General features: G+C 38.3%; 1 protein-coding gene across 1 annotated transcript in view; it reads left to right on the forward strand.

Annotated features, from left to right (window-relative positions):
- Positions 1 to 19,157, forward strand: part of LOC126233443 (uncharacterized) — a 68,738-nt gene that overhangs the window by 15,690 nt on the left and 33,891 nt on the right. The window contains exon 2 of the mRNA XM_049942865.1: positions 8,279 to 8,414. Coding sequence (XP_049798822.1) covers positions 8,279 to 8,414 — 136 coding nt within the window. The remainder of the gene's footprint in view (positions 1 to 8,278; positions 8,415 to 19,157) is intronic.

A 19,157-nucleotide genomic window follows, 5' to 3' on the forward strand; every position in this document is an offset into this window, starting at 1 on the left:
TTTGCATATGCAGTGATGGGGCCCCATAGTGACCCAGGTGGGTTCCGTACGATTTACATTAGGTGAATTTGATCACAGAGACATCAATCTGAGTTCACTATAATGCTCCTCAGACCACTGAAGCATGGTTCTGGCTCTGAGACATGGACAGTTGTACTGTTGAAAGATGACATCGCTGTCAGGGGACACATCAAGCCTGAAGGGATAAGTAGTTTGCAGCTCCCACAGTGTCACCAGTTACTACCACATGTCCCATGCAAGCGCAAGAGAATGTCTCCCATAGCATAATATTGCTCCCACCATCTTGCATCCATGGCCTGCCACATGTTTCGAGCCACTGTTCACCTTGATGACAGCATTTGTAGAGACGACCATTGACCTAGTATAGCAAAAATGTGATTCACTTGAAGAGCCGACACATTTCCACTGATTGATTGTCAAATCCCAATTGTTCCATTACCACTGCAGTCATATTGATGAAGTTATTGGGTCAACATGTTAACATGAAGCTCTGTGTTCAATAATGTATGATGAGTGGTGAGCTTCGAAACAATTGTGCATGCACCAGCATCTATCCTGCTTTACAAAGCAGAAAAGGCTCCAAACTGCCCGTTCTGTGAAGAGTGGTGGACATCCAGCCATTCGACATCTTGTGGTAGTTTCACTGTCTGTCTATCCATTTTTGTAGATGCTCATGACAGTAGCACATGAACATTTGACCAGCTTCGCCATTTTCGATATACTCATTCACAGGCTGTGCATAATAATAATCTGCCCTCTGTCAGAGTCACCTATCTCAATGGATTTCCCCATTTGCAGCCCGTATCTTCAGTAGGGTGATCCCTCATCCATGTGTGCTTCACATACATACTGTTGTTATCAAATCATGTGCCCGAAATGACGCCAGGCAGCATCCCACGTCATGATGGGCAGTGGTCATAATGTTTTGGCTCATGAGTGTATATTCTTCAGAATACTTAGTTGGACTGAAATAATTCAAATTTCTCAAGGCCTATCTTACATGTTTTGTTGAAATGAAGTCAATGGCTTTCTCAAAATCTATGAATCTCAGAAGAAGTGGTAACCTATATCAAACAGAAAATTCAGTAGAGAAGACTTAAAATTACAAGGAGAGGATATGTCTTGCCAGTACTTACTTTCAGGTTGTAAAAATACTAGCAGTGTTTCTGTCAATACTGAAGTAGAAAATAATAATCATAGCTTTGAAACTAAATATTCCTTTCTCAAAAAGGAAATAGGATTTGTTGAGGGAGGTTGGAAGGGAAAGCATGTCACTCAGAGCAGACCTTGTTCTCACTATGGGTGGGTTCCTCTTAATATAGGGTAGTCCATCCCAATCCCTTTCCAACCTTCCAAAACCAGCCACTCTGAGGAAGAAACATTTAGTTTCAAAATCTGAGACTATTATTTTCCACTTTAAAGTGTTTCCATGGGCAGTACTAGGAAATTTGCCAAACACAATTGTTTTCACTGATTAATTTGCTCTTTAACTTTGTTTTGAAGTTGTGGTTAGCCCATTGTGCTATGTCCACTTCAAAAGCCAGCTCTTTTGTCTGATTAACATCTATAGTTTTTTCTATACATCTTGTGATAATTTTAGTGAATATATTATTCATTGCAGAGAGCAGAGTGGTAGGACTACAATAGGTGTTCACATCTTGTCTGTCTCCTGTTTACATAATCTTCATTTAGTAAGATGCTAAACTTGTTGCTTAATGTAACAAGATTGCTTCCATATTCTTAAATAACATAGTGAAATTTACTTTTCTGACCTCCTGCTTCATGATTCTGTTTCTTTCTAGAATAATATCTATTTTCACTCTGTGTGTTACATGTTTATGATCCCTTGGAATTTGTAAGCAGTTTAGGACCATTAGGTCCGTAGGTTTCTTCATCTATTGACAAAATGTAGCAATTTCATTGCTAATTTCATTTGATCCTTGCCAGATCATTTTCTGTTTGTTTTCTTCTAGAAGGAAGTGTTGAGGAGAAACATATTGTCCTCCTTACCAGTTTCTACTAGCATATGACCTCCGCCAATATTCAGTATTATATCCAAACTTTTCTACAGAAGAATTGTTCTTTAGTTTTGACGTATGTCACATTTTCTAGAGGTCCTTCACTTTGTTACAAGAAAGTTAGTAAGTAGATGTAGAGACTTGAATGATTCTGTTGAATATATTTTGTTCATTTTAAAAGGAGGTGTTGTTATTCCACTGAAAATTCCATAAATACCAGTAATATTGTTTTCAAACAATGGAAAATCCAGGATGGAACGTAACAATATTGTTTTTAAACAATGAAAAGTTCAAATTGGAACAAAAACCATATTTTGGAAAAGGTAGATTGCTGCTCACCACATAGAGGAGGTGTTGAGCTGCAGAAAGGCACAGTGAAAAGTCTGCTAAGTATGTAAGCTTTTAGTCAAAAGGCCTTCTTCAAAAGTGAAAAGCACCCAGGCAGTCACACATGCACAACTCACACACACATATATGGTCAGTGGCCATAAGTGTTTGAGTTGTGCTTGTGTGAATGTGTGTGTGTGTTTTCTGTTTCTGAAGAAGGCGTTTTACAGGAAGCTTAAATGTTTAGTAGTCTTTTCATTGTGCCTGTCTGCTACTCAATGCCTCCTGCCTCAGTGTCGTAAGTAGCAATCTATCTTTTTCAAATATTGTTATATTATTGTTTTTCATTTTCTTGTTTGCAGTAAAGGATATTCTATTATTTCCTCCCTAGCATGTTCATCTGTAGTTCCTGTTTTAATTCTATCAGGGCTTCATTTATTTTGCTGCACTAGAGTTGTGTAATCTTTCATCCTTAAATCATAATCTAGCTGAAGGATTTGGGGTTCTAAGATCCATGTTGTTGCCTATAGATTTATATGTCACTTAGCAAAAAACTGACACTGGGAGGACTGGCTGCTGGATCAGAAACATTCTTCATGTAATAAGGTGTATGTGCAGAAGTTGTTGGGCATGCCCTATGACCTGAGTTCCATCAATCCACTACTTCTAATATTCTTTGACCCAGGCTGGATGCTGATGTCCTAGCAACTTGCACATGGCCACCATCCATTGTATACCATCTTGCCGGGGCCTGAAGACTTGAAAGCCCATATTTCCTGATGAACTTGAATATGCTGTAGTAACAACCATGCATAAAATTGGAGATAAGCAGATACCTATAATATTATAGGTCTATTTGATTTCTTACTGACTTTTCAGCCATGTTTGTAAAAGTGGCCTACAATAGAACACTGTCACATTTAACCAAACAGAATTTGTTAATTGCCTCTCAGTTTGGATTTTGCAAATTATTTTCCACAGAGAAAGCATGATAATACATGACAAATTATGTGCTATCGGGGCTGAGTAACAAAAACTATCCTGTTGGTGAATTTTATTGCCTTTCCAAAGAATTTGATTGTGTGAATTACAAAATTCTTCTCATAAATTGAATTGTTTTGACATTAGTGGTACCACAATTGCCTCAATGGAATCTTTTCTTTGCAATAGAAAACAGAGAGTCTTATCATTGCACTAAACTCAGAGTGATGGAATGTAATGTGTGGGATGCTGCAGAGGTCAGTACTAGTCCCACTCATGTTCTTAACTTACATAAATAATCTTATTTCAGACAACCTGTAGGTACCTGAAGTAGAGATTAATGGTCATGCACTAATTAAAAGATTCTTAACTAAAATTGTTTGGGATACAGTTGGATAACAAGTTACAATGGAGTTAACAATATGGTGAAAAGGAAAGTTGCCACTCACCATATAGCAGAGATGCTGAGTCATCACAATATTACTACATTCCATCCTGGATTTTCCATTGTTTGATTAAAAATAGAGTTAATGCGTTAATAAACTAGTAAAGAGACTCAGTTCAGCATGCCATGTCCTTAGGATTATCTCTCATTGTGTTGGCTTAAAGATAAGAGAGTTGTATTTGTTTCGTATTTTCACTCCCTATTGTCTTATGGATTTATCTAATGGAACAGTGCACCTATCATACTGTAAATAACTGTTTATTTAGAGGAATCAACCAGCACAAATACTGCAGAGGCTTTTTTAAGTACCTTGGAATTATCACACCCACTTTTGAGAAAATTTACTCCTTAATAGTTTTTGTTGCTGATAATAAAAATGTTTTATCTGAGCTGTAATTTACACAGTCTCAATACAAAACACAAAAATAATTTTCATGTAGACTTTGCTTCTTTGTTTAGGGTTCAGAATGTAGTTGTGTATTCTTATGGGAAGATATTCAAGTCCCACCTAACATAATTCTAGTAATTGTGACTCTTTACCAATTCAAAAGAAAATGAAAAACATACATCATCAGCAATCCTTCCTACATATTATTTGGATATCTAGAGTCAGAGACTGAAATGTTCCATTAATTGCATAGCAAGTACCAGTGTTTGTTATGAAGCTACATGACAAGTAGTAATGTACTGTAAATAGAAGTCAGTATTTACAGGTGTAGAAAAATATTTTCCTTGAAAATTGCCATTTTATTTAAGTAAATATGAAGCCACTAAAAGCAGATAAACAGAAGCTGTGTGGTACAACTGAGGAGACAGCTATTTCTTTCAAATCAGCAGCTTTCTTACTCATTTACTCAATTAAATTTAGATGGCTTAAGCATGAGGTGCACTAATCAGTTAGTGATAGTTTATTTTTAGTGCAGTATAAGAATTAAGTTTCTATGTGTTACTTGTCTTTTTTAATGTATACCCTGACTTGTTCCACATCATCAAAGGTTCTACTCCTTGATGAGTTCTACAAAACACGGTGAATGAATGGATTGAATGAAAATTATATGCTCAGAATATCAGTGTAGTACTACTGGAATGAAGGCACACACATTAGATAATACAGTTGTTCCAATACACTATAACTGCTACAGTTCACTGTCAGATACTGGACTAATCAATTATATTCTTCATACATTACTCTTAGTAACTCTTAAGTTCCTGTTCGTGGTTAACATAGACAGTTATTTGCTTTTGATTTATTGTGGTTACCATTTATTTATTTTTTATTTATTTACATTTTCTTTGCGTGGAGCCATCATAATGATGGCTTTTGCAAACATCAGACTTAATACTATGGTTATATTTACACTTATAAAATACTTACACTTATAAAATACACTTTATTCTATAGCTGTTGCTTCTTATGTCTATTTTTTACATTTATCACATTACAACTGATGTGCTAATGCCTCATGTTACAATCACTGTCTTAAAATTCATTGAAAGAATATAAACATTTTTCTATTAGAAAAGATTTTAATTTTGTTTTAAAAACATTTCCCGTGTATATTTTTAGAGAGTTTGGTAGCTTGTTATACCAAATCAAACCACTGATATATGGACTTCTATCAGTCATTTTTAATGTTGTTCTGTTACAGAAATAGTTACACTTTGTTCTAGTGTTGTGATCATGTACATCACTGCCCTTGATAGCTTCTGTTGGTTGACTTAAAAAGAATTCAACTATTTTGAAGATGTACAGGGAATATATTGTCAGATATTTGTGCTGCACAAACACTTCACAACATGAATCTCTATGTCCCATCCCATGTATATGTCTTATTGCTCTTTTCTGTAGTAGTAGTATTCTTTTTAAATGTACATCCGCTGCACAGCCCCACAGTTCTATTACGTAATTGAGAAAGGGGTAAAAACTGTTCCATAATATACTAATTTCAGTGCTTGGCTAGGAACTATTTTTGCGAGCCGACTGAGGAGATATATGGAACTACTGACTTTTCCGCATACGAAATTAATGTGGTATGTCCACCGCAAATTTTCATCAACATACACACCCAGGAATTTACAGTTACCATTTTCTGTTGCAGAGATATTACACACACTATTCGTATTGTTGTGGTGAGAAGTGCCTGTTTTAAATGTCAGTAGTTGAGATATGGTGACATTCACCTTGAGTCCCTGATCGTTGAAGTATTTTGTTACTTCTGTTACACCACTAGTAGCAAGAGATTCTAGCTCATTAGATTCACTCCCATAGAATAAGACTGACGTGTCGTCTGTATAGCTTACAATATGGGAGTTAATGGGTTGTTCAATGTCGTTAATATAAATAAGGAACAGGAAGGGTCCATGGATTGAGCCCTGTGGTACGCCTTGTAATACAGGTTCACTGGTGGACTGGGAGTTCATGATTTTATTATCTAGTTTGTATGACAATATAGTGCTTTGGTTACAATTCAGCAGGTATGTGGTTAAAAGATTCATGGCTTCATCCCCAATACTATAAGATTTTTAGCTTTTTAAGAAGTACCCTATGGTTTACCGTATCAAATGCTCTTGTCAGTTCCAAAAATATACCTGCAGTCTGCATCTTCTGATCCAACAGACAGTAAACTTCATGGATGAACTGTGTAACTGCTGTGGTTGTACTTAGCTCTTTTCTGAAGCTATGCTGTGAATCTACAAGCAGTTTATGTTTCGTGAAAAAGGCACTTAGTTGAGAAAGGATAATGCTTTCAAATATCTAACTAAAAGTGGGAATTAATGATATTGGTCTATAGTTGGAGACATTTTCCTTACTTCCCTTTTTATACACTCGTTTCACTACACTCATTTTTAGAACCGTTGAATACATGTTTTCTCTAATGCTGCAATTAATCAGGTGAGTAAGAGGTTTAGAGATTTCTTTTAAGCACACCTTAGTAATAACACTGGATACACCATCCCATCCAGATGAAAATTTTTTCTTTAGCATTTATATTGCCTTGTGAACTTCCTGATCATTCACTTCCACAAATTCAAATTCGGTACACTGGTGAGAAGGCATCGGGTCTCTACCTGTGAATCTGTAATATGGGTTGATTGTTCACCAGAAATGTAGTAGTTATTAAAAATATTACATATAGTAAATAGGTCTTATATAATGTTACCATCATGTCTTATGCTGAGTGGTTTCATGTTCATCTTGTTGGGACCTTTTCGGTATTTGTCAATCAGTTTCCAAGATGCTTTGCTTATGTTGTCAGACTGTTCTATTGTTTTGCTGTTAATCTGTTTCCTTAGGTTAACAATTTCAGTTTTTAAAGTTTGCTTAGGCCTATTGTATTTTTCCTTGAAAACCTGCATAGTAGTAGCTTTATAAAGCTGGTTTAGATCATGTACTCGCTGCCTGAGCATAATCAGATTTGTTGGGAGTTTTAGTCTAGAATTACTTCCATTTTGACAGTGTTTAACTACCTTCTGGATTTCTCTGATGGAACAACTATATTCATAATGATGCAATAAGGTTGAGTAGAATTCATTCCATTTCTCATCCGACCCTTTTACCTGGTACACAGAATCCCATTTCTCATTTGCTAGTTTGTCTTTAAGAGCATTAATATTAGAGGTATTCAGCATTCGTTTATGTAGCACAATTTTTGTTACTTTAGGCACAACTGAATGTTGCATTCTATCACCTGACAGAATCTACATGTTTAAATACTGTGGTTATACCTGGAACATAACATGTTAACAAAGGTAGAAAATGAGAGAGAGAGAGAGAGAGAGGGAGAGAGAGAGAGAGAGAGAGAGAGAGAGAGAGTGAGTGATAGGAAGAGAGAGAAAACAGGGAGTAGTTAATAGTTAAGCCAAGGGCTTCAAAAGATCCTGGTAAGTTAGAAATGGATATCAAGACTGAATAAAATGCATCTGGCATCAGAATATTTTGGAAAAAAATGAGGTAAAATTAAATCCTCCATAATATTGTTTGATGAGGTTTGTGGAGCACCTTCTTGTAACTACTCAATATTTTATTTTCCTAAAAATTACAGTTAGCAGAATTACAATTCCAACATTATTTTCTGACTTCTTGTGCTTCCACCAAAACATCTTTCATTTCTGTTGTCAATTCCTTTCCCAAATTTTCATTTCAGAATTTTTTCTCTGTTGATAAAAGTGTTTCTCTGTTTTCAATTTTATGACAATTTTTTGTCTTTAATGTTTGCAGAGTGTGGCCACGATTACAGATTCTGTCCAATGGCCATCAAGAATTGTACTAAGAAAACAAGCAAGTGACATAATTGAATTTAAATGTGGTTTGAAAATGCATGTTCCTAAAATTTTAGTTATTAGTTACTTTTATTGTTTGAAGTTAACATATTTCATTAAGAAAAGGTGAACACCTGCCAAATTACTGAAATTCTACCAAAACATTGTACCAGTCATACTGCCACACACCTCATTACCTTTTTGTAATTGTTTATTTGTTTCACAGGTTCAGGGGAAGTGGGTATCTTCGATCAGAGAGAAGGGAAGTTATCTTACATGTACAAATGTCATTATGGGACAGTGAGAACAGTACAATGCCACCCAACAGTTGAATATTATTTTGCCACGGGATCAGGACATGGGTGAGTATTTTGTATCATTAGAATAAAAGTAGCATTGCATTTTATATGGAGATGAAAGAAGAAAGTAATATGGGAAAAATTTAAGCAATATTTTGTCAAAGACAGTACTTGCAACATTTCCTTATGATGGTTTGATGGCTTTAATATGTCATTGCAAAGCATTTTTTTTTCACACATTTTCTAAAGTTCGTAACATTATACAGATTATTTTATGTTGTGTAAAGATGTTTCTCACTATCTTGGTCAACTCTTGCCAAGCTCATTCCATTTTGATTCTTCATTCTCTTAGGAGTTTATTACTGTATGTGCAAAAACAGTTAAATGCTTTCTTCATTTGATCCATCTATTTATTGAACAATATAATATAACAGGACAGATAAATATGATGTACAAAAGATAAATGGCAATGAACAATTTACAAAAGAAACACAAAATTTAAAACCACAAAATTGGTAACAACTGCAAGCAGGACTTTTAAATGCAGCTGAAACTGTAGCACTGCAAACAAGAACACGTAAACACCCATGGTGGACAGATGAGTGTGACCAACTGATAAATCACAGACAACAGGCGTGGCAAAATTGGTTGTGCAACAAAAATCAAAAAACCCTGGAAGATCTCAAAGATACCAGGAAAACAGTCACAAAAGCAATATGAACAGTCCGTAAACAACACGGAGACAAAAAATTGCAAGGCATAGAAAATGATTTCAAGAAAAACAATTCCCGAAATTTCTACAGAGTATTCAAACAAAAATTAACAAAGTACTCTCCTCCATCACTACAGTTCAAAAATGACTATGGGGAAATTGCTCATACCAACACCAAAAACTGTGAAATTCTTGCAAAATACTTTTCTAAATTACTGAATTGTGAAAAGCCTGCAGAAAAATTTGAGTTCCATCGTTCACAACGAAACCCAGACTCAAAGCCACCAAAAAAATAACAAAGCATCAGGAGAAGACCAAATCATCGCAGAATTATGGAAAAATGCAGGAGAAAATCTTATTGCAAAACTCAAAAATTATACATGAAATCTGGAAAACTGAAAAAATCCCCACAGATTGGAAGACTGCAATCATACATCCTCTGTACAAAAAAGGAAGTAAAACAGACCCCAACAACTATTGTGGAATCTCTTTGCTGTCAATAATGTACAAAATTCTGTCTAAAGCCCTACTAAACCACGCAGAACCTCAGCTGGATTCAAAACTAGGCGAATACCAAGGTGGGTTCAGAAAAGGTCGATCTTGCATAGAACAAATCCTTAACTTGAAAAACTCAATGAAATATTTACATAGTACTTCAAACAAAAGTTATGTCATCACGTTTGTCGACTTTAAAAAAGCATATGACAGTATAGACCGAGAATCCCTTTTTGAAGTATTAGCAGAATTTGGACTAGATCAAAAGACAACAAACATCATAAAAGAAACACTCACGGAGACCAAATCCAAAGTAAAATTTATGGGAGAATTGAGCACAGAATTTGAAATAGACACAGAAGTACGACAAGGGGATGTACTGTCCCCAGTGCTCTTCAATTATGCTCTTGAAAAAGTTGTTAGTGAATGGAAAAATGCAGGTGCACCAGCACACAGACTGGGACCAAGACATAAAGGCATAGAATTACACTGTTTAGCATTTGCAGATGACATGGCACTGATCGCACAAGACATTACCGATGCACAGAAACAGCTAGAATTATTACAAGAACAGGCAGCTAAAATAGGATTACAAATTTCATTTGAAAAAACAAAATTTATGACTGACGTCAAAGATGCACCTTCTGATCTCAAAATTGGTAATAACTACATCTCTCGAGTAAAAGAATTTAAATATTTAGGTGAAGGATTGCAGAAAATTGTAATGAAAAGAAATCTGTCAGATCAAGAGTCCAGAAAATGGAGATGGCGTTTCAGTTAACAAAAAACATTTACAACAAAAAGAGTCTCTTGTGGAACTGCAAAATACGACACTACACAACAGTAATTAGACCCAAAGCTCTCTACACATCTGAGACACTAAACCTTCAACACATAACACTAAAAGAGGAATTAGAAGTGAAATAACGTAAGATAATGAGGAAAATCCTAGGACCAAGAACTAAAGATGGGGTACATTATCCAAAACCCAATGCAGAAATATATAAAAATATCTCCAAAATAACAGACACAATGTGCATGAGAAGAATCCAATTCATGGGGCACTTAGAAAGAATGGATTCAAACAGGTTAACGCACAAAATCCATACATTTTTAAAGAACAAAACTACAAGACCGAACTGATACAAACAGATGGAAAAAGACCTGAGAGAATTATGGTCTCCAAATCTACATGATAGAAATGAAATTAGAAAAATCACAAACGCACGGGATTTTGAGGAAGAAAAGAGAAAAACTAACCAACATACATGGTCTACACAACGAAAGCTAGCCCATTCGTTGTTTATGAAGAAATACTGGGCGAAAAGGAAGGCCAACAAATGTTGATTACACATGGTCCTAAGTGATCCGTCTGTGAAGAAGAAGAAGAAGGACAGATAAAATATCAACTCACCATGCAAAGTCATAGCTTAAGTAAATGTGCAAGCTTTCAGAGCCAGTGACTCCTTCTTCTTTCCACAGAAGGGCTGAAGGTGAAGGGAAAGGGATGAAGGAAAAGGCTGATGACATTTAGGAAATGGGAAGAGTTCAGAAAAGTCATCCAAAATGCTGGGTCAGGGGATACTTACTGGGACAAGAAGAAAAGACTGATTATTGGGGACTGCACAAGATGAGATTTGAAAACCTGAGAGCTTAAAGGTGGAAGATACGGTAGACTGGCAAACCATCATGCAAGAGTTAATAAGAGCAAAAAGCTAACTGCGTTGTATGTGGCAGAGGTGGAGGGCTGTGAAAAATAGACATGTCAGAAAATAAGATATATAGAAAACCACCTGTGGTGTTCTGAGAAACTGGTGTCTGGCAGAAGAATTCAAATGATATGTGTGGTGAAACAGGCACCACGGGCATGGCAGTCATGTTTTAAAGTGTTCTCTGCAATAGAATATTGTGTGTTGCCAGTATACATCCTCTGTCTATGTCCATTCATCCTAACTGATAATGTGGTGGTAGTCATACCAATGCAAAAAGCTGAAAAGTGTTACAGAACAGCTGGTACACAACATTTCACACATGGTGGTGAAACAATGCCTATCATTATCGGTTGTTGTGTAAATACTGTTTGACCTTTTACACTGATGTGACTACCACCAAGTTATCAGTTAGTCTGAAGGGGTACAGACAGAGACTATATACTTGCAACACACAATATCCATTGCAGAGCATGACACTCATGACTTCAGTGGCTGTTTCACCACATGTGCAATATAGAGTCTACCCCCAGACACCAGTTTCTCAGAACACTGCAAGTGGGAACTACCATTACAACTTGTCCTTGGTACTCACCTCCCATCTGGCCCTAATTTATGTTAATTTCTTAGGTCTCAACATTTTTCCATAGTAACTATTTTTTTCTTCACTCCATTTGAGTTTTTTATATCTTTTATTTTTTGACATGTCTATTTTCCTTGCCATCCAACTTTACCACATACAATCCTCTTAGCTTTCTGCTCTTATTAACTCTTACACTATGTTTTGTCAGTCTACCCTATCTTCCACCTTTAAACTCTTAGGTTTTCAAATATCATTCAGTGTAGTACCCACCACACAATGTTACCTTCTTATCCTGTCCAGTAAGTCTCCCTGACCCAGGATTGTGGATGACTTTTCCAAATTCTCTCCATTTCGTAAAGCTCTCCAGTCCTTTCTTTTCACCCCTTTTCCTTTCCTTTCCACCCTTCTGGCAGAAGGGTGGTTCAAATGGTTCAAATGGCTCTGAGTGCTATGGGACTTAACATCTGTGGTCATCAGTCCCCTAGAACTTAGAACTACTTAAACCTAACTAACCTAAGGACATCACACACATCCATGCCCGAGGCAGGATTCGAACCTGTGACCATAGCAGTCACGCAGTTCCGACTGAGCGCCTAGAACGCAGAAGGGTGGAAAGGAATTTGGGAATTTTGTATATTTACTTAACCTTTAATAGGAACATGGCACTGAGTAAAAGTGTAGGAAATACAGATATAGGAGTTCAAATGAAAATATATCACAGTGTTTGTAAAATCTGCTCAAAAAAAGTTTTAAGAGGTTTTCTATGTTTCAACTGCAAATACTTGTATCATGACAAATGCATCAGAGTAAACCTGAAACACATAAATGCTGACAACAGTGGACTTACAATAAGTATGTTATACATGCTATGAAATTCAAAGTGGGCAGTATGCTACAAATGCAGAAAAGCAAAAGGGCATCTCTGAAACAAGAAATAGTGGAACACAACATCAAATATGATAAACTGTTGGTGAAATATCAAGAACTAGAAGTAAAGTATAAGGTGCTAGAATGGGAAATAAACAGTAAACACCCAGAGAATGATCTTGTTACTTAAGTTCAAAATATAAATTTCTGCGACAAGAAGTGCTGTTCATCAGAAGAGAATTAAGAAAAGAAATGTAGATGTAAATTGTGCTCTAAATCAAGTGTTGACTGCAGATGCTAAACATGTGCAGTCACAAGTTGTGTGTGATCCAAGTCTGATACTGTTATGATCCGTGCATAAACAAACCACTGCAACACACACAGAAAATGCATTAGGACATGAAGCATAGCCTGCTATAGTGTTTGAGGGTCCCAAATGAAGAAATAGTGATACAAAACCCACTTAGTGCTGAATACAACTACTGATCATAGCAAGGAGAGTGTTGAAACAAATCAAAAGGAAAGTGCCCAAATGTAATACACTGCTGTGGCAGCTATCAAAATAAACATTTCAAACTGTGTTCACACAGAAGAGAGCTCCATCTTCACAGGAGAACCCACAGAAATGTCAGACAAAGAAGAAAAGAGTTCTTGTGCTAACAGATAGTCATGGAAGGTATTTACGAAATTTGTTTAACTCTGAACTAGATGATATGATTGAGGGGGTAACCCACCCCCCTCAAAAAAAACCTGGAATTATTTTTAAAAACTATATATTTTCAAACTGTTTACAAAACAACATTATCCCTTTCAAAATACTCTCCATTACAATGAATACATTTGTCCCACCAGAGCTTCCACTGTGCGAAATAGTTTTTGTAGTCATCTTTAGAAATGACTGACAGCTCCTCTCTTGATTTTCCCTTGACTTCTTCATTTTGCTGTCAATTATGTGTCCTCTAATGCCCCTTTTCATACATGGGAATAAGAAAAAGGTATATGGAGCAAGACCAGACGAGTAAGGGGTGTGGGGCAGTGCTCTACCAACTGAGCTACCCAAGCATGACTCATGCCCCACCCTCACAGCTTCACTTCTGCCAGTACCTCGTCTCCTACCTTCCAAACTTTACAGAAGCTCTCCTGCACTCTCTCAGAGCACTTGCCCGTGAAAGGCAAAGGTCCCGAGTTCGAGTCTTGGTCCGGCACACAGTTTTAATCTGCCAGGAAGTTTCATATCAGTGCACACTCCGCTGTAGAGTGAAAATCTCATTCTGGAAACATCCCCTAGGCTGTAGCTAAGCCATGTCTCCGCAATATCCTTTCTTTCAGGAGTGCTAGTGCTGCAAGTTTTGCAGGAGAGCTTCTGTAAAGTTTGGAAGGTAGGAGATGAGGTACTGGCAGAAGTGAAGCTGTGAGGGCGGGGCATGAGTCGTGCTCGGGTAGCTCAGTTGGTAGAGCACTTGCCTGCGAAAGGCAAAGGTCCCGAGTTCGAGTCTCGGTCCGGCACACAGTTTTAATCTGCCAGGAAGTTTCATATCAGCTCACACTCCACTGCAGAGTGAAAATCTCATTCTGAAAGCTAGCACTTGTAAAGAAAACAATAAAGTTGTACTTTGTGGTGACTTCAGCATTGATTACACAGGAAGTAAGGTATCAAAACTTAAAGATGATCTCTGCTGACTCCTGATCTCATACAATTTGCATAACATAGTCTATTACTATGGCAGAATTACTACAAACAGTACTTCTACCATAGATTATATGGTCACAATAATATAGGCTGATAATTATAAAGTGAAAGTAACTGAAAACTGTCTGATAACAAAGGACGAATAATCTCAGTAGAACAAAGTTTGAAGCACAGGAATCTCTACATTAAATACCAAGACAAGCATGACAACACCATAAGTACCTTCAGTCACAATCTAGCTAAAGAAACTTGGAATGAAATTCCCAGGCAGAGCGGTCTATGGCGCTGCAGTCATGGGCTATGCGGCTGGTCCTGGTGGAGGTTTGAGTCCTCCCTTGAGCATGGGTGTGTGTGTTTGTCCCTAGGATAATTTAGGTTAAGTAGTGTGTAAGCTTAGGGACTGATGACCTTAGCAATTACGTCACTTAAGATTACACACATTTTTTGAATTTCCCAGTGACAAAGGAAATGAATAAGGTTTTAGCTTCTTCATAACCAAATATTGCAAATGTATTAACCAAGCATTCCCTGTCAAAAATAGATGCATAGCAAATAAAGGAAGACAGAATAAATAGATTCCAAAGGACATCATTGTTTCAAGCAAAAAGTTCAAAGAACTGCAGAGAACAATTGAATATAAAAATAACTGCTTGCATTTAAAATGGTACTATAAGCAATATAATAGAATCTACACCAATGTAATAAAATATATGAAGAAAATGGATATTTAACAGGACATTATAAACTCGCACAATGAGGCAAAAACAGTATGGATGATCATAAATTCAGAAACAGATAGCCCCAAAGAAATCAGCCGGGAAAATTCACTATAGAGAAACTCAGAAATTATAGCCAAAGCTTTTAATGAATACTACATAAATGAGTGCAAAAATCTAGCAAAGGATATGTCAACTCCAAAAACAAGTTCTATGAATGCCTTAATGGAGAAAAGATATCCACTACAAATTTCTGTATACCTACATCCAACAAGTGAAGAAGAAGTAACAAAAATCAAAAACAAGATATGAAAAGCATTGTTGTTATTCGCCATATAGCAGAGATCCTGAGTTGTGGGAAGGCACAAAAAAAAAAAACTGTTGGAAAGTTAGCTTTCAGCTAACAAGGCCTTTGTCAAAAGTAGACAACATACACACACACACACACACACACACACACACACACTCAAACGCAATTAACACACACATGACCACAGTCTTTGGTGGCTAGAGTCAGTCTGCGAGCAGAAGGGCATTACGGGAGAGGTAACCGGGTGGGGGTAAGGAGGAGGCTGGGAGTGCATGCTCAGCAACAGGGTGGTGCAGTTGTTTCTTGGCCACAGTTTGTCAGTGGCCGTTCATGCAGACAGAGAGCTTGTTGCTTGTCATGACCACATTAAATGCAGTACAGTGGTTGCAGCTTAGGTTGTATATCACATGGCTGGTTTCATAGGTAACCCTGCCTTTGATGGGATAGATGATGTTTGTGACCAGACTTGAGTAAGTGGTGGTGGGAGGATGTATGGGACAGGTCTTGCATCTAGGTCTATTACAGGGATATGAGCCCTGAGGCAATGGGTTGGGATCATGAGTTGTGTAGTGAAGAATAAGGGTATTGTGTAGGTTCAGTGTGCAGCAGAGGAGAGGGAAGGATAGTGGATAGGACATTTCTTATTTCAGGGCCCAACAAGAGGTAGTCAAAACCCTCGTAGAGAATGTATTTCAGTTTCTCCAGTCTTGGGTGGTACTGAGAGGAATGCTCCTCTGTGGCCAGACATGTTGACTTTGGGAGGAGTATAATGCCTTTTTATTTTTTCTTGCAACATGTTTTCTTTCCCACATTAGTAATAAGAAATTGGTACTTTGCCACAGATGACAGCACAGATAAGCTTTTAAAACTATCATTGCAACAAAAGAACAATGCCCAGGGAGAGACCTGAGTTTCTCCTGGCGTATACAACTTTCAAATAACTTCCGGGAATTCAGCCAGGTAACACTTTCAGCGACCGCCGATATTTCGGCGGGAGAACACCCCGCCATTTTCAAGGCAAACTGCAACGGACAGGCGGCGTGCATGCAAATTTAATACCTCGGTTCTGCGACAGAAGCAGGAAAGATAACACACACACTGAACACTAGTGCCACCAAAGATGACCAAAGTCAGAGCTATCGATAGTGAGACTATGAATTCACAGGTGAGGCAGCATTGACTCTGTTCCTCTGTTTTTTGACAAGGGAGAGAGCCGGATTCCAAACAGAGTTTAAACAGAAACCTCCATCCCTGTTAACGAGGTTGCTCGCTAGTTTAATCTCAACTGCCTCCTTAATGACACTGTCCCAATAGCTGGACGTGCATGCCAATATCTCGGTGTTATTATATAACATGGGGTGACCAGTCTCCAAGCAATGTTCGGCAATAGCAGATCTATTTGGCTGCTGTAATCGTGTGTGCCGTTTATGCTCAGTACATCTGTCCTCCACGGTCCTGATAGTTTGACCAATATATGCCATACCGCAGCTACAGGGAATACGATACACGCCTGCCTTACGCAATCCAAGATCATCCTTAACGGAACTCAAAAGTGCTCTAATTTTAGATGGAGGTCGGAAAACACATTTCACATCGTATTTCCGTAAAATACGACCGATCTTATTGGACGTGTTTCCTACGTAAGGCAAAAAGGCAGTAGACTTAGGTGTTGACTCAGAATTATCATCAATCACCCGATGTACAGTTGGTCGATAGCGCAACGCACGTTCAATCTGTCTATCACTATAGCCATTTTGACGAAATGTAACTTCAAGATGGGACAGCTCAGCTGGCAAAGTCTCAGCGTCAGAAACGACATGTGCCCTGTGTACCAAGGTACGAAGTACCCCTTCACGCTGAGTCGAATGGTGACAACTATTAGCTTGTAAGTACAAATCGGTGTGAGTACGTTTCCTGTAGACTGCATGTCCCAATGATCCATCATCCTTCCTCCTAACCAACACGTCGAGAAAGGGAAGGCAACCATCCTCTTCCACCTCCATCGTAAAACGAATGTTCGGGTGGATCGAGTTCAGATGTTCTAGAAAGACATTCAAATTTTCCCTACCGTGAGGCCAAACAACGAAGGTATCGTCAACGTATCTAAAGAAACAGGCGGGTTTTAAAGGCGCCGACTCCAATGCACGTTCCTCGAAGTCTTCCATAAATAAATTTGCGATCACAGGAGACAACGGACTACCCATCGCAACTCCATCTGTCTGCTCGTAATACTGGTCATTAAATAAAAAGTAAGTGGATGTCAACACATGCCTAAAGAGATTAGTTAAATCAGCACCAAACCTGGCTTCAATTAACCGCAACGAATCAGACAGAGGAACACGAGTGAAGAGAGAGACCACATCGAAACTCACTAAAATATCAGAGTCATTCAGCCTCAGTCCCTCCAAACGACGTAAAAAATCAGCTGAGTTCCTGATATGATGTTCACACTGTCCTACTTGTGGACTCAACAGAGAAGCAAGATGCTTGGATACACGATATGTTGGAGCGCCGATGTTACTCACTATAGGACGGAAAGGAACCCCTTCCTTATGAACCTTTGGAAGGCCATATAACCTAGGGGGAACGGCACTATAGGTGTTAAGCCTCTTGATTGTGTCCTGCGAAAAACCACTTTTCTTCAGGAGGCTGTTGGTCTTTCTCTCAACACTTTTCGTGGGGTCAGCATCGATTCTGCGATACGCTGAATCAGATAGTAAACGTTGCATCTTTTGTACATAATCAGGTTTATTTAAAACAACGGTGGCATTGCCCTTGTCAGCAGGTAAAATAACAATACTGGGATCAACTTTGAGAGAGCGTAAAGCAGCCCTCTCTGCTGCTGTTACATTACTCTTGGGTGGACGAGCCCTAGTCAAAACACGGCATGCCTCCCTCCTAACTTCCTCTGCAGCGTCAGGAGGTAGTTTGCAAACTGCCTGTTCAATTGAACTAATAAAATCAACTACCGGCAAATTCTTCGGAGTGGGTGCAAAATTTAAACCCTTCCCTAGCACGGATAAGGTTGCGTCGTCAAAAGATTTCTCTGTGAGATTTATCACAGAACGTCGAGATATAACATCCGACTCCGCGCGATGAAAACGTTCAAACTTTGCCAAATGCCGGGCAGTAACGGAGTTGTACTCCCAGTCAGCTTGGGTCCATGAGGCACCGTCCAACCAATCCCAAGTGAAATCAGACACTTCAGATGCAACCATTAAATGAAAACGATACAATTCTTTGGAAACAGAATCCAAACGTCGACGAGTAAAACGAATCCTTTCGCGAACAAGAGCCAAGCCAGCACGTTGCTTGATACGATTGGCGGCAGGTGAATTAATATGGTGCACAACCTTAGCAAATGTTGGGACGTGATTTTCATCACGACACGTCAATAAAAACGACAAAGCACATTGCAGTCTAACTCGACAGCTACGAAGTTTATCCAACTTACGTAAACACCGATACATTTCCTCCCCGTAGAGGTAAACAATGTGAGACCTGAGTTTCTCCTGGCGTATACAACTTTCAAATAACTTCCGGGAATTCAGCCAGGTAACACTTTCAGCGACCGCCGATATTTCGGCGGGAGAACACCCCGCCATTTTCAAGGCAAACTGCAACGGACAGGCGGCGTGCATGCAAATTTAATACCTCGGTTCTGCGACAGAAGCAGGAAAGATAACACACACACTGAACACTAGTGCCACCAAAGATGACCAAA

Source organism: Schistocerca nitens, chromosome 1, assembly GCF_023898315.1.
Source record: "Schistocerca nitens isolate TAMUIC-IGC-003100 chromosome 1, iqSchNite1.1, whole genome shotgun sequence".
NCBI lineage: Eukaryota > Metazoa > Arthropoda > Insecta > Orthoptera > Acrididae > Schistocerca > Schistocerca nitens.